Below are 17447 nucleotides of genomic sequence, written 5' to 3' on the forward strand. Positions count from 1 at the left end.
ATCAATTCAACAAACTATAGGGTCCATAAATACATCTTACCACCAACTACCTGTAACTGTACAGTGCTTTAATCCATTCTATCACCAACTGGTTACCTTAAATCCATCTCATCAACTTGGATAGCTAAGAGATGTCTTAATGTTTTTCTCTCACCAAGTTCTATAAATTTAATTTGCAAAACCATCCAGCCACTACTTTAGGTAAGTATAGCTTGCGTATATTAAATCCATTCATGTCAGAAACTTGGAAAATTCCAGGGTGCTATATATCCACTGATTCTGTTAAAGGCATTTCTCAATTAAGATAACACTATAATCTGTGTATATGTTTATATTAACAGTAATAATAGAAATGGTGTGCACTGCAGAAACAAAAAGGACCATGCATAAGATTGCTTTTTTACCTTGTATATTTTAGGAAGAGAGATCTGAAATGTTATGCTGTGTAATGGAGAACAGGCTAAGTACTGATGCTGCTAGTTACAGAGACCTTGACTTCCAGTATCTTGCAAGAGAAACAGAGGGCTTTGTAGCAAGAGACTTTACCATCATTGTTGAACGCGCCATAGAGTCTAGTGTGTCAACCCGACGGATTTTCAGGAAACAAGGTAACACGTTTTTCATGTTGCAGCATTTTTAAATGGTACTATGTCTTATCAAATTAGTGCTTTGAAGTCCATCCATCGGCTCAGTCAGCTTTTATTATAGGGGAGGGGTGTTATAAAAATTGACTGGATTTGTGTAAGTTACAGTGATGTTGTGAAAGTCTGAAATGTAATCTCTCTTCAGTTTTGAGCATTTTTATATCTGTATAATAGATGGTTTGTGTGCCGAATTTTTTGTATGAAAAGTAGTAATCTACAGTTTCTTTGTTTGTAGATTTGGCTTTGTCAATGACTGACTTCCAAAAAGCTCTGAAAGGTTTTACTCCATTGTCCCTAAGAAATGCTCAGCTACATAAACCAAAGAAGCAGGGCTGGAACATGGTGGGAGGTTTACATGATGTTCGTCAGGTTCTTAAGGACACCGTTGAGTTACCAGCCAAGGTACTGGCTTTATGTTGTTATACAAACATGATGTATTCCAGGGTTAACTGTGACTCCCTAATGACACCTAAGAATAAGCAAAGTGAACGTGATACTTGTTTAGTACACACTGAAGACTTTAATACAAGTGACGTATCTCATACAGAGTAAAGTTGGCTATACACGATCCCTTTAAACCAAGCTGTCAAAACAATTTTGCTTTTGCCTTTTTCACCTTGCCCCATTACTAATTTTTAAATATAATTGTAGCCAAATGAGATCCATAATTCAGGCTTTGGAATTCAAAGGTTTTTTTGTTTTTGAATCCTGTTGACATGAGAGAAATATCTGTGCATCCCAATCTGGCCAGGTCATAATCCGTATTTGTATTCAGCATACAGTGATAACATTTTCAATTCTTGGTATTCTTGCACCTTACTACAACTCTGCAGGTGTTTACCAAGATCATGGTGGTGGCAGTGTCTTACCAATCAACATCAATATTTTGGGAATTCTGCGGCTTTAAAGCGCACCAATCATAACTAAAATCATTTACTAAGTAAATACACTATGTGTGTGTCAAGAAATCTGATTTTTAAAAGTTAGAATTGTTTGTTTAATGTAAATCATCAGCTCAGTATACTTTCTGCAAGATCTCCCCTATCTCCACTGCAGTTCTAGCTGAGGCAGGCATCTTGGATTTCACTGGCTCCTCCTACCTATATCTTCACAGCCAACTGTAGCTCTGAAATCTCGCACATGCTCAGTTGAAATTCCTTGGTTACTTATCAACCCTTCTAAGCTATTTTCAAATCAGCCAAACCTCTGTGTTAGCTGCTGTTCAGTAGTGCTGCCACCTTCTGGAAGTTAGTGTGTGCCCTTCATTTGTATAATAACATCACCAGCAGGGGACAAGATAGGGAAATCTCTTGATACTTCTAGTGGAGAAGTTTACTAAAACAAGGCATTCTGGGTAGTATACTCAAGACAGTGCTTCAATCTGAGCATGCTCCTGGAATTTGCATATTATAGTCTCTGTTATAGTCACTGTATGGCCTCCCTCAGTGAAAGAACCCATTTGACAAAGTAAGGGATTTTCTAAAAACTGTTAGTTTTTTTTCCAAAAAACTATTTATGTAGTTTGATTAAATATGTTTAGGTTTTACTGGTCAGATTGTTAATATTTGTTTGATTTGGATGTGCTAGGTGTCCTCTAAGTCAGCAGCTTTTTCTGTCAACCACAGATGGCTGGTTGCTAAGGTTTGTCAGCTGGGGAGCACTGTGTATTTGTTCCGCAGGGCTATGCAAACTTTTGGATTGATCGTGTCAAGCATAGAGGTTATGGACTTTGATCTATTTCATCTCATGAAAGTACAGGACAATATCCTAACAAAACTGGGAAAACGCATAGAATTGACACTTGTGCCGTTACAATATGGGGCAGGTTTATCGAGGGTCGAAGTGAATTCGAGGGAATTTTCGAAGTAAAAAAATTCGAAATTAATTTTTTGGAAACTTCGACCATCGAATAGGATACTACAACTTCGAATTCGATTCAAAATTGTTCGAATATTCGACCATTCAATAATCGACCATTCGATAATCGAAGTACTGTCTCTTTAAAAAAACTTCGACTTCAATACTTCGCCAAATTAAACCTGCCGAAGTGCTATGTTAGCCTATGGGGGCCTTCTAGAGCATTTTTCTAAGTTTTTGGAAGTCGAAGTAAAATCGTTCGATCGAAGGCTGAAATCCTTCGAATCGATTCGAAGGATTTAATAGTTTGATCGAATGATTTTACTTCAACCGCAGGATACCCAACTTCGATTAAAAAAACTTCAACTTCGATATCCGAAGTCGAAGAATTTCAATTCGATGGTCGAATCTCGAAGTATTTTTATCTTCGAAATTCAACCCTTGATAAATCTGCCCCTATGTTTAATCATACAATTTTTTTTTCTTGAAAGTTATATTTTAGAAAACGGTCTTGTTTACCACTGGCTAAAGGCCCTGAGAGGCTTCCCATATAGAATGGGGTTGCAGATCTCCATTCTTGGGTGCAGAAACAGGTCAGGTCTATTAAAGGAAAACGATACCCCCCAAAATGAACACTTAAGCAACAGATAGTTTGTATCATATTAAGTGGCATATTAAAGGATCTTACCAAACTGGTCTATATATTTAAGTAAATCTTGCCCTTTTACATCTCTTGCCTTGAGCCACCATTTCGTGATGGTCTGTGTGCTGCCTCAGAGATCACCTGACCAGAAATACTACAACTCTAACAGGAAGAAGTGTGGAAGCAAAAGACAGAACCCTGTCTGTTAATTGGCTCATGTGACCTAACAAGTATGGTTTATTGGTATGTTTGTGTGCACCTGGAATCGTGTGATCCCAGGGGGCGGCCCTAATTTTTTTTAAATGGCAATTTTCTATTTATGATTACCCAATGGACCATACTACTTGACAAGTATATTATTATGAAAGTGGTTTATTTACATGAAGCAGGGTTTTAAATATGAGCTGTTTTATGCAATATCTTTTTATAGAGACCTACATTGTTTGGGTGGTATAGTTTTCCTTTAAGCAGCTATGCTTGAGATTCTGCTTTTGGGTTAAAGTGACTTTGCAATGTTTGTTTTTATATAACCCACTTTTGGTTTTTCATTGTTGTGTTGTCTGAAACCTGTTTTATGCAAATACATTGGTCCACCAGAATAATGTTTGTTCACGCAGGTCTGACATATTTGTGTAAATGTAAATCTATTCTCTTGTGTCCCAGTATCCTGAGCTATTTGCAAACCTTCCCATACGCCACAGATCTGGTGTTTTGCTGTACGGTGCACCTGGCACAGGGAAGACGCTGCTGGCTGGTGTTATTGCACATGAAAGTAGAATGAATTTCATCAGTATTAAGGTAATTCGTTGTCCTAATCATAGGAAATTGGAGGATTTGATCTGGTAACTTAGAACAGAGATCGTAAAGCTTTTTGGTTCCCCGTTGCACTCAAACATTAGTCTAAGCCACACTTAGCTCATGAAGAGGTTACAGAAATATAACAAAAAGTTCATAGTGTTCCTGCTTTATCATAAGCTTCAGTGATATCCAAGAAAGTAAATAACCATAAATTTGCTTTCATGTTGGCCCCCCACTGTCACTGGTTTTTTTGCATCTTAGGGAGCCAGTCTGACAGTTTGAGTGTCACTGGTCTTGAACGTAGAGATAAAAAGATGGAATCTTACAATACCATTTTAAGTCAGACTACTATAAAATATGTTATCTCAGGCTCTGATTTCGTTATTGCACTTTCATCCAATTCCAGCAATTGTTTAAAATGGAAGTTGTTGTCTATGCAAGATCCTAGTATGCTGCACATAAATACAAGATCTTAACATGCTGTACATGAATGCAAGATCTTAACATGCTGTGCATAAATGCAAGATTCTAACGTGCATAAATGCAAGATGTTAGCATGCTGTGCATGGATGCAAGATCTTAGCATGATGTACATAAATGGGGTAAAGATTGTGGTGCCAGCCTGAGCCATATCAATGTGTGTTAAATACAATAGGATTCTGCAGCATTTGTTTGTAAAACTGTTCAGAAAAGAGTCTCCTGCCACCACCTTTTGCATCAGTTTCTAGTAGGGATGCACTGAATCCAGGATTCGGTTCGGGATTCGGCCAGGATCCTTTTTCAGCAGGATTCGGCCGAACCGAATCTGAATCCTAATTTGCATATGCAAATTAGGGGCGGAGGGAAATCGCGTGACGTTTTGTCACAAAACCAGGAAGTAAAAATTGTTTTCCCCTTCCCACCCCTAATTTGCATATGCAAATTAGGATTCAGTTCGGTATTCGGCCAAATCTTCTGCAAAGGATTCGGGGGTTCGGCCGAATCCAAAATAGTGGATTCGGTGCATCCCTAGTTTGTAGCCTTATCATTGACCATCATTTAGCCCTCCATTAACTGTAGCATATGTTTACTTGCCTTTTTTGGGTAAGTCTGAGAACAAACCTCGGTTTCAATGACCACTAAGATGGGCCCCTGGCAGTATGTGGGCCAAATTGGCGTTTATTTCAATAGAAGCCCTTTTATATAGGGCATAATTGCATTTTTGCTTCCTGTACAATTATAACTGGTGTCATTAACCCCAACATGTAAAAAAAAAAACAAATGCTCAGTAAGGCAACAATGTACTTGTTAGTGCTACTTTTTCTGGTTGCTAAGGTAATTTGGACCATAGCAACTAGATAGCTCCTGAATTTCCAAACTGGAGAATAACTAAAAATACACACAGAAAATGAAGAATAATTGCACATTGTCTCAATATTACTCTCTACATCATGCCAAAAGTTAATTTAAAGGTGACCAGCCCCTTTAATATCAACCCATTTACTATTTAAACTGTGGTTTCTTAGATGAAGTCATTTTATTTAGGAACAGAAACGTTACAATTTTTTGTATTTTCTCTAGGGTCCAGAGCTTCTCAGTAAATACATTGGGGCAAGTGAACAAGCTGTGCGGGATGTCTTTACCAGGTTACTCTTTGATTCCTTACAAATATTCTCACAAATATAGTTTTAGATTTGTTTCATGTTATCTTTTAATTACAAGTAATCATCAAGGTTTTTGTGTCCTTCTAGAGCCCAGGCCGCTAAGCCTTGCATTCTATTCTTCGATGAGTTTGATTCCATTGCTCCTCGGAGAGGCCACGATAACACTGGTGTAACTGACAGAGTGGTCAACCAGATGCTGACACAACTTGATGGTGTGGAAGGATTACAAGGTCATTTTTGGAACTACGTTACTGGGTGTTTTTTTTGTACCCACACACCTTTATTTCTCTTTAGTGCTTTTAAATGGGGATGTGCACTTTCATTAAGGGTCAGGGCACACACTCAGATTCGGGGAGATTAGTCGCCCGACGACAAATCTCCTCTTCTTCAGGGCGGCTAATCTCCCGGAACTGCCTCCCGCTGGCTAGAATGTAAATCGCCGGCGGGATGGCACTGGGATCGATTTTGTTTTCTGAAGTTTCCTGGTGAGGCACTGATTGCCATCCTGCTGGCGATTTACATTCTAGCCGGCAGGAGGCAGTTTGGGGAGATTAGTCGCCCTGAAGAAGAGGAGGTTTTTCACCGGACGACTAACCCGAATCTGAGTGTGTTCCCTGATCCTTAAGTGTCAACGTTTTAACATTACGTAGCAGACTAAACATATTCAATTTTAATTGATTATAACAGTAGTTTTATAGTTTTTTACCAGCAAAATAAACATACAGGGAACCCTGCAATCATTCAGCACTCTTGTGTAGGAGGGGGGAACTGACTCGGCAGCTTTGTGAGTAAGGATAAGGGTCTGGATTAGGGCTCTTTTGTGTCTGCACCATCTCTTACTGGTTAATTGACTAACATGTTAATTTGGCTGTAGGTGGGTGCCTGGACAAAAGGCATGCTAGTAAATAAAGGTGTGGTTCACTTTTAAGTTAAAGGGATACTGTCATGGGGAAAAAACATTTTTTTCAAAATGAATCCATTAATAGTGCTGCTCCAGCAGAATTCTGCACTGTAATCCATTTCTCAAAAGAGCAAACAGATTTTTTTTATATTCAATTTTGAAATCTGACATGGGGCTAGACATATTGTCAATTTCCCAGCTGCCCCAAATCATGTGACTTGTGCTCTGATAAACTTCAATCACTCTTTACTGCTGTACTGCAAGTTGGAGTGATATCACCCCCTCCCTTTACCCCCCCCCCAGCAGCCAAACAAAAGAACAATGGGAAGGTAACCAGATAACAGCTCCCTAACACAAGATAACAGCTGCCTGGTAGATCTAAGAACAACACTCAATAGTAAAAACCCATGTCCCACTGAGACACATTCAGTTACATTGAGAAGGAAAAACAGCAGCCTGCCGGAAAGCATTTCTCTCCTAAAGTGCAGGCACAAGTCACATGACCAGGGGCAGCTGGGAAATTAACAAAATGTCTAGCCCCATGTCAGATTGAATATAAAAAAATCTGTTTGCTCTTTTGAGAAATGGATTTCAGTGCAGAATTCTGCTGGAGCAGCACTATTAACTGATTCATTTTGAAAAATAAAATTTTCCCATGACAGTATCCCTTTAACTTTTAGTATGTTAAAGAATGGCTACTAATTTTAAGCAACTTTTCAATTGGCCTTCATTTTTTCTTTTTGAATGATGTGCCTTCTTCTTCACTGACCACATCTAAAAAACAAATACCCTGTAAGGCTACACATTTATTGTTATTGCTTCTTTATATTATTCATCTTTCTATTCAGGCCCTCTGCTATTGATTATTCAAATCAGTGCATGGTTGCTAGGGTCATTTGGAACGTAGCAAACAGATTGCTGAAATTGCAAACTGGAGAGCTGCTGAATAAAAAGCTAAATAACTCAAAAACCACAAATAATGAAAACATATTGTCTCAAGAGTATCACTCTCTACATCAGACAGAAAGATAATTAAAGGTGAACAACCCCTTTAATGGATAAAGTGAAGTAGTTTCTCTTGTTTATACCTGGGACAAACGTACATATATGCAAATGAGACCAGAAGAGCTTTCTTTACACTTTGTGATATAAATTCCTCTGTATTCTGCTTCTGCACTTCTCCTCCACCAGGATGCTGCAGAACTAAACCCTTTGTTTGTTGATAAACATAATAAAAATGGTTAATTTTGTTTAATTAAGCCGAACTAGAAATATGGTCTCTATGTTACTGTTAAACAAGAGACGCCTAAATGTAAGTGAACTTTCCTATAAAAACCAAGGAGGAGTATAACTGAAGTCAGTTCATTATTTTGATAGGCGTATATGTTTTGGCCGCCACTAGCCGCCCGGACTTGATTGATCCTGCTCTGCTCAGACCTGGACGATTGGATGAGTGCCTTTATTGCCCCCCGCCAGACCAGGTGATGAAGTGGAATATGATTATGCTTTTACTTAGAAGGAGAAGGATTTAAAGATCGAATAACTGTCATTGCCGTATTGTGGAACAGTTGGACACTTGGCACAATATCTGTATCTGTCTATTATACATGTGTGTTTTATATTTCTGTGCAAGTATGGGAAAGGGGGAGCAAATTATCATTTAAAATAGGGGAAGAGATACAGACACTTCATTTAGCACTCTGATCACTTTTGGTGCCTTTTGAATGTCTTTAGACATTGGATTATAAATTTGTAGGCATTTGCCATGGCGGGATTTGGATTAAGGTTACCTAGATAGTCAGGGTTAGCATTTCTCCCAGTATTTATTTTGTTTATTGTACAGTAAGGAAGTCAATTTCTCCCTTCCCCAGGTTTCTGCTTCTGAGATTATCCATACCCATTTTTGGAGGATGGGGGTTGGAGTTTTTCCACTTTTTGGGCACTTGTGTTTAGACAGAACAGAACCTTTTTTTTTTTTTTTTTAACAGTTTTTTTATTTATCTTTTTATTGCTTAGGGTACAGAAGTTAAGAGGGGGATGGTAACGGAACCAGGAGTATGCAATACAGAGTTAAATTACCTTGTTACTGTATTTACAGTTTCCTTTTGTATCTTGGCATTGTTCCCTATATGCTACCCATTCCTACAACCATTTCAAGAGCATGCCTCAGTCCATTCATCCCAGATTTTATTGTATTTGTCAGGACAGCCTCTGGCTATATAGGTCAGTTGCATAAGTGGCAGATTGCTATTTATTAGTCTAAGCCACCTCTTTTTAGAGGGGGAGACGCACTGATCCATGTTAAAGTGGCCATAAACGCACAGATAATATCGTACAAAACTAATTTTCGTACCATATTCCGTGCGTGTATGGTGGGAAAAGAGCCGACCGATATCGGCAGAAGAAATGGATATTAGCCGGCTCGTCGATCAGGCTGGACAAAAAATTTTGATAGGGTGCCAAAAGTTTTTGAAGGCACCCAAACATCGGCCATTGTTAGTGCTGAATAGTCAGATATGGGTATAATTCTATTGTTTCTACCTGTATATTAGCCGATTAAGCTCTACACGCGTGTATTGAAACGAACCATCTTTCTTGGAAAGATCTAAGAAAGATCGTAATTGTTACGTCTATGGCCACCTTTAGTATCAGTATCTCGCATAATAGGGTAGGGACCGCCAGAGATCTCGCTTGGCATTGGTGGGTATCGGTTCCTTTATTATGGAACAGACCCAATTTTAAATTATTCTCAACTAAGCCAGGTTTCACTTTTGCTTTATGGGAGAATATTTCTTTCCAGAAAGGGATTATTTTTTCACAGATATACGAATGCGAGTATAGGATGCTTTTCATAAAATTCAACAGAAATGTTTGAACTTGTGAAGCAGCTTTAAATTTTAGAAGCCGGTGTACATTTGTTTGTTTTTCATTTGAGTAATCAAAGCTTAGATTTGTTTCATATTCTATACAGGCCTCGCGATTGGAAATCTTAAAAGGCCTCAGCCATTCCATGCTTTTAGATGAAAATGTGGACTTGAAGCTTATTGCCTCTCTGACGGATCATTTCACTGGAGCGGATCTCAAAGCCTTGCTGTATAATGCTCAGCTGGAGGCGATACACACTAACCTGTCAGCAACCCTTCCTCAGGTATTCGCATCTGTGCACTTCATTTTTTATCTGCTACTAAGGAGTCTGCTATACTTAAGGGCCTGATAGAGCCTGTTGTAGTTACGGGGCCCTTTATATTAAAAAAAGCCTGTTGAAGTTATGGGGCCCTTAATAATAAAAAAAAGCCTTTTATTTAGAGTGGCTTTATATAATAAATCAGTTTATAAAGATTAGACCATGTGTATTGGGAAAATCTTTTAGCAAAAGAGGGACAGCCCCTTACTCTGATTCCCACCACTGGGCCATGGGAACTGCCATTTTCTTTTAGTGCGGCTGTTGATTTTGACACTAAGACAGAAATAAAGTTAGTCAATGAGCTGCCAGTTGTCACAGCTGTATTAAAAGTGTGCCTGTACTTTACATGATCTAGTTAAAAAAAATAACCCCACTTGCTTTTCCCATACCATTTTAATGCAGTTTACTCTCCTGATGTTTCAGGATAACAATTCTGGATCTGACAGTGATATGAGCTTGTCTTCCATAATATTCCTGAACCACAGCAGCGCTTCTGATGACTCGGGTGGAGATCAAGACAGTGTTCTAGACCAGTCTTTACCTTCCTTGGATATGATAAAGCTTCCCACCGAAGACATTCATTCCAGCATGTGGCGCCTTTACTTTGGAAGTTCATATGATTCAGACCTTGGAAACTGCAGTTCAGAACAGGTGATTTCCTAGAACCATTACAGACTGGCAATGCATGCCATTGGTCTGTGTCCAAGTGGATAGTTTGTATTATTTTCTTTGTAGGATTCAGACTGTTTCCACTTTAATGGCCTGTGTCACCAGAACCAATTTATCATCAGCTAATTACTCAGTTAAGGGGAAAAGATAATCACACAGTGTCTTTGTTGTAGGAGCAACACATTGTTGTGCTGTTCTTCTCCTGTCTTCCATGACATTTCATCCAGTACAGCAGGCAATGTATAAAGCTGCAATGTTTATATTGTGACCCTCTTTGCATCTGTTTGAGTTATACTACAGGTCTGCAATGACCAGCAATATTTTTGTCACATTTGCTACTTAAAGGAACGGTTCAGTGTAAAAATAAAAACTGGGTAAATCGATAACCTATGCAAAATGAAAAATGCTTCTAATATAGTTAGTTAGCCAAAAATGGATATCTATAAAGGCTGGAGTGACTGGATGTCTAACATAAGAAAACAAACCCCAACTTCCTGATTTGCAGCTCTAACTCTGAGTTAGTCTGTGACTTTAAGGGGGGCCACATGGTACGTAACTGTTCAGTGAGTTTGCAATTCATCCTCAGCATTCAGCTCAGATTCAAAAGCAAACAGTGCCCCCCCTCAAGTATCTGATTGGTTACTGCCTGGTAACCAATCAGTGGAAACCAAGAGAGCTGCCAAGTAGGAAGTAGTGTTCTGGCTATTATGTTACACATCCAGTCACTCCAGCCTTTATACATTACATTACATTTTTGGCTAACTAACTATATTGAAAATTTTTTTATTTTGCACAGCCTATTTATTTACTCAGTTTTTATTTTTATACTGAACATTTCCTTTGGTTAAAACAGATTTTCTGTGGCCCCAAGCAATCTAGCAAAGCACCAATGGGTGTGAGATGCACCAGGGTTCTGTAATTATCACCCACCTATGTCAGGTGTTATTTGCAGGGCTTTGTTGTTTCCACGGCACTAGACTTTGTACCCTACAACAGCTTCAGTGGTTGGTGCATAGTGAAGGCTGCAAATCTCCAAACACAAGTGTCAGGTAACTGAGCATTAAGGGACTAGCATGTCTAATGAAGTATAGCAAATTATAAACAAATATATTGTTAAATTTGGTGTATTTTTAAATATAACAGGAACCATTGTAGGGTTAAAATGTGTGTTGCTGGCAACCTCTTGCAAAAAGGTGACATTGAAAATCACCTTATCAATATGTACAGATGTATAGGAACAAATATAACAGCTCTTTCCTTCAATTGTCTTTACAGACTTCCCAGAGCTTATCTGGAAGCAATTCCATTACACATGAGTTTATTGGCCCGTCTATAGGAGAATTAGTGCCTTCACAACCTCTAGTGTTTATAAGCAGCTCACCAGAAGATCACCAACAACACAGTCAGGAACAGTATCAGAAACTAGATGATGAGATCAGTGTACCCAAGGCCAACTGCATGAATGTGGTATAATGTTACATATTCTTCTGTTCCATTCCCTAGCAACATCTATCTTTAAATTCTTCTGGGCTTTGCAGTATAGATGTCTATAGAAGAGTCCTATCAATCATTTTTTTAGACCTTCCATTTATCTGTTACCCCACAAATGTCTGCTCTGCTCTGTAAAACCCATCACAAAATATATTATTAAGTCACATGTTCTGGCTAATAAATCATTCTAAATTGTGAAATGCAGTAAGTACCATCAGGGAATATTTACCTCTGTTTATACTATTATTGTGCAGTTAAAGGGGTTGTACTTTAATAATCACTATTAGTATGACGGTGATAGTGATATTCTGAGACAATTTGCAGTTGGTTTTCATGTTTAATTATCTGTAGTTTTTGAGTTATTTTTCTTTATTCAGCAGCTCTCCAGTTTGTCATTTCAGCAATCTTGTCGCTAGGGTCCAAATTACCCTAGCAACCATGCATTGATTTGAATGAGAGACTGGAATATGAATATGGGAGAGCCCGAATAAAAAGAAAAGTGATAAAAAGTAGCAATAACAATAAATTTGTGTCCTTACAGAACATTTATTTTTAGATGGGTTCAATGAAAAAGGCAAATAATACAAAAACTATAAAAAAAAGAAAAAATGAAGACCAATTGAAAAGTTGCTTAGAAATAACCATTCTATAACATAACAATTAACTTAAAGGTGAACCACTCCTTTAATTATGTGTATAGAACATTGATTTAGAAGCTGAGCAGACATGTATTACTGTATATTTAAAGAAAAAAGGAAAACAGACGCTACAATATAAGAAATTATTTGAATGAGTGATCGACCTTCATTTACCGTGAAAAGTTAATTTTCACATGAGTTTTAAAGAGCAGTAGCAGCAGCAGCAGCAGCATATCAATATATACAAAATTTAACTTTGAGATGAGTATGAAGCAATTTCCTGTGGAATTCATGCACAAACAACAGTAAGGGGCAGATGTATCAAGGGTCGAATATCGAGGGTTAATTAACCCTCGATATTCGACTGCCGAATTAAAATCCTTCGACTTCGAATATCGAAGTCAAAGTATTTTGCGCAATTCCTTCGATTGAACGATCGAAGGAATAATCGTTCGAGCGAACGATTAAATCCGTCGAATCGAACGATTCGAAGTATTTTAATCCATCGATCGAAGGATTATCCTTCGATCAGAAAATTGTTAGCAAGCCTATGTGGACCTTCCTCATAGGCTAACATTGGCCTCGGTAGGTTTTAGGTGGCGAACTAGGGGGTCGAAGAAATTTTTAAAGAGACAGTACTTCGATTATCGAATGGTCGAATATTTGAACGATTTTTAGTTCGAATCGTTCGATTTGAAGGTCGTAGTTGAAGTAGCCAAAAAAAACATTTGAAATTCGAACTATTTTTCCTCTATTCCTTCACTTGAACTTAATGAATGGGCCCCTAAGTATTGTAATGTGGCAAACAGCATTTTCTTCACCTTACAGAAATACAGTAATGGTTTGGCATTTCACCATTTTAATTTACTATCAGCAGGTAAAATGCTTTATTTCTCTTGGACTGTCTGCTGGCAGTATTCACTGAATATAGCATTATAGTCTCCATATGTCTCTATTTGATTTTCCAGGTCTATGATTCTCACAGCCAAAGGGAGTCCAAGAAGAGTCTTCTGATAAAACAGCATCACCTTATGAATGCGCTTGCCAGCACAAGGCCATCTGTAAGCCAAGAGGACTGGAAGTTTTTTAACCATCTGTAAGGAAAAAGCTGAATTCTTTTATATTGGCCACTTATATTATTATGATTAGGTCCTTGCTTATTATCCTGTGTAATAAACATTTTCTTCGTACCGGCAGGAAGTTCAGCACAAGAATTATGATTTAATATAACATGGAATTCTAGCACTACTTTGTTTACATTGCATATCTGTGCCTTCCTACTGTTTCTGACTCCTGAGCTTTTTTGGGTGACTGATACTGTGTATGTATTGCGGTCTCTATACCCCTGACATTTTACAGTCCATGTGGGTGGCCAAGTCAGGCAAACATCCGCTCTTTTGTGTCCTCACAATGTATCCATGTATGACCATAGAGATTGTTCTCCTTCCAAACACTTTTTTCATTTCAGTTGTTTTCAGATTGTTCCCCAGAAATAAAGACTTTTTTGAATTACTTTTTTCCCATTTTTTCAAAATCTAAGTTTAAAGTTGAATGTCCCTGTCTTGTGTTTCAGTCCGACTGCTCAGTAATTCAGGCGCAGACTCTAATCTGTTACAATTAGTTTAGTTGATACTTTTCTCAGCAGCATCTCTGGAGTATTCGCAACTATTGTATCAATTCTAACCTCTGCCTTTAATGAAACCCAGGGATTCTGCTCAACAGGGACAAAGATAACAAATGTATCAACTAAATGTATCAGTTTACAGGGTCGACGACCCCAATCCCCCGAGCTGCTTTAGGAGGTGAAAAATTAGACTTTACACTTCAATATTAGAAAAACGGAGATACATAGACGATAGAAAGTAATTGGAAAAAATCAGTATTTCCAGTGAACAATCTGAAATCAACTGAACTGAAAAAAAGTATTGGAAGGTGAACAACCCCTTTAAGGTTAACCTAACTATTAACCCGAAGTAGCAGGTGATAAAAAAGGCTCACTGAAGCAGAACAAATAAACCAATGGTAAGAAGTTATCTATAATGTTTTTATTCAAATGTTGCTTCATCGGTTTTCACATTTGCCGGGGCAGGCTCATGCACATTCGAGCGGAATAGGCAGCTTTTTCGTTAAAGTCTGGCTTTCCGCTCCACTGCGCATGCACAACTGCGAGAAGACCCGTAGAATCAGGAAAAGTATCTCTTCATGGTGGTCGTTAGAAGAACTCCGGGCCGGTGCAGTTTTCTGCTGATAGGAGCGCCGACCCGGGGTGTTGGGTAATTAAAAGTAGTCACTTGGGGGTGCCTAACCTAAGTGTAAAATGTTATTCCTTCTCTTTAAACATATATAAATAAAGAGTCTGTATTCCCCTTGCTTCAGGGGGCATTGGGTTTCCCAAGCAGTAGCCCAGCTCTCTGAAAAGCTTTAGCATTTATCTGCAATCTCCTGCCATACACTTGAGGCACTGGCACACGTGAAAATTCATGTGTTTTGGGATTTAGTTAAAATGTTTGCAACAATAGAAGTTGATTCTCAATAGTATGAAAAAATTCATGTGCGATTGGAAATCGTGATTTGTGCCCAAATCTTTAATGCAAGTACATTTTTGCCTTTTGTTAGGGAGGGATTTATGTTCTGTGTGCTTCCCAGAAAAGAACATGAAAATTCAATAAATAAGTATTGTACCGGTAATTGGAGAAAATGTGAATGATACAAGTAGGCACCTACATTTCCAATTGTTTATTGCTCCTAGGGAATTATTATTGTCAATAATGTAACATATATTTATAATGGATGGAGGATTTGGAGGGAACAGCAAGAACACCTACTTTAGGTCATTCCGCACAGAACAGAATTATTCTCCCCCTCCCAGAAATCTAATTATATGTGATATATTATCTCCCGCTCTGTGAGAATCCGTGAAATACACAAGGTCCTTTTTTTTATATCTCGGGGTAACCAATTTATTATATCAAATGATTGTAGGATATGGGATTGTGTGTAGGTGGGCTGCCATGCTAAATGAACAACTGATTTGTTAATATCAATTAAAATAATAATTTTCCTGACATCATTTTTGTTTTGGTTTTTCTCCTTCTAGTTATGAAAACTTTCAAAACCCAAAGCAATCGAACAGGGAAACTTGGAGAAGTGGACAAAAAGTGACCCTTGCCTAGCAACCATTCTGCTGACTCCTGCAAATTGTATTTAATCAACACAACTAATAGGGTTATTTGTAATTAAATGCTTTATTTTTTATATTGTACTTGTGCTTTTATTTGTAACCTCACTGAACCATTTTATTAATTCTGCAAGATTACATTTTTATTTTGCTGAGGGAATGTGAGCGTCATATAACATTGTAAAGAACTTGGAGGAAGCAGACAAAGGAAACCACATAGAAATTGGTGAAAAGCAAGAGAAATTTTAAAAGCCTTTATTATAATGACATGGCTTTGACCTCAGACAAACTGTAATGTTTCAGGCCACCATTGGCCTTTTTTCAAGCTGAGAAAACCACATAGAGCAACACTATACAACATGCCCGGACTGGTAATCTGTGTGCTCTGGCAAATGCCAGAGGGATAGTTATTTTATTGGGCTGGTGAGGGGCTGTTTGGGTTTCTGTGTTCTTCAAATGCCCAGGGACCTATTTTGAATCCCAGTGCGGGGCTTCTGTACGGAAAATGTTAAAGAAACAGTAACACCAAAAAATGAAAGTGTTTTAAAGTAATGAAAATATCATGTAGTGTTGCCCTGCACTACTAAAACTGATGTGTTTGCTTCAAAAACTCTACTATAGTTCATATAAACAAGCTGCTGTTTAACAATGGCTGAAATTGAAAAAAGGCTATATAGCACAGGTTAAATAATGGATAACAGATAACCCCATTATGTTCTACAGAGCTTATCTGCTGTGTAACCTGAGCCTTTTCTCCTTTGAATGGCTGCCCCCATTGCTACACAGCAGCTTACGGTATTTATATAAACAATAGTAGTGTTTCTGAAGCAAACACAGCAGTTTTACCAGTGCAGAGCAACACTTTATTACTTTAAAACGCTTTAATTTTTTGATGTTACTGTTCCTTTAAATACAGTAATAGCATTTCCCAATACCCTACTGAGAGAAATGGGCAATAAATGTGTGCCAAGATGGTGCATATTAACAAGAAGAAAGCAAAAAGGGACATGAAATATTAAAACCCGCTTGGGGTAAGTAGTACTCTAGTTACAGGCACGCTCCTATCATCACTTTAGTATTCTGTTCAGTTATCCATGCCGACAGTCACTTTAATGAAATGGGATAAAAACATGAAATAGTGTAATTAGATGCTCACTTATAATGTGCTTCAAGGTACAACACCAAACATAAAAACCCCAGAGTCTGGCCAGTTTTAGTACAGAGATGTAGGTAGGCACAAGATGTTGCATATACAGTACATTATAGTTTCCCTATAATTCATCTGACCAACAAGGTCAATTAAAGGAAAATAAGGACATGGAAAGTCTATATAGCTGGGGGGGGGGGTGAAATGGACCTACCTGGGTTCTGTAATGCTGAGCCACCATTTTAATGAACTTCCCCAGGTGTCTCTCTTGTAAGAGCAGTAGCGTAACAAACATATACTCTCTACTGTGTTTGTGTGAGTCTCACAAGGAAAGCAGGAAAGGTAAGTAACATGGTGGCATAGTTTCTGTATTACTTTACATAATTACTGGGGTCACAATCGGCACCCCCAGTGAGTCACCAGTTCTTTCCCTTATTGGTGGGTCTACTGCAGCTGCCTTATCACTAATCTGTACAGAGGGACTTTTTTGCTGTGTATACAGTACCTATCCTGTAATGGGAGGAGGGCATGGCATGCTTTAGGGTAGTGGCAGACGGGGAGATTAGTCGCCCAGCAACAAATCATCCCGTTAATAGAACCAATTAAATGCCTTTCCGCTAGCAAGAATAAGAATCCCGCCGGCGATTCTTATTC

At 38.3% G+C, this 17447-nt stretch overlaps 1 protein-coding gene across 2 annotated transcripts in view; it reads left to right on the forward strand.

Moving 5' to 3' along the window:
- pex1.L (peroxisomal biogenesis factor 1 L homeolog) overlaps positions 1-15723 on the forward strand; it is a 31646-nt gene extending 15923 nt beyond the window's left edge. Inside the window, exons 13-23 of one of the 2 annotated variants that reach the window (XM_018266437.2) lie at positions 419-608; positions 880-1046; positions 3808-3942; positions 5503-5567; positions 5673-5815; positions 7864-7967; positions 9458-9634; positions 10094-10321; positions 11615-11806; positions 13437-13564; positions 15566-15723. In XM_018266437.2, coding sequence (XP_018121926.1) covers positions 419-608; positions 880-1046; positions 3808-3942; positions 5503-5567; positions 5673-5815; positions 7864-7967; positions 9458-9634; positions 10094-10321; positions 11615-11806; positions 13437-13564; positions 15566-15641 — 1605 coding nt within the window. In that variant the 3' untranslated portion in view covers positions 15642-15723. 2 annotated transcript variants of the gene reach the window in all.
- Positions 15724-17447: the final 1724 nt, after the last annotated feature.

This window comes from Xenopus laevis, chromosome 6L (assembly GCF_017654675.1).
Source record: "Xenopus laevis strain J_2021 chromosome 6L, Xenopus_laevis_v10.1, whole genome shotgun sequence".
NCBI classification, from domain to species: domain Eukaryota; kingdom Metazoa; phylum Chordata; class Amphibia; order Anura; family Pipidae; genus Xenopus; species Xenopus laevis.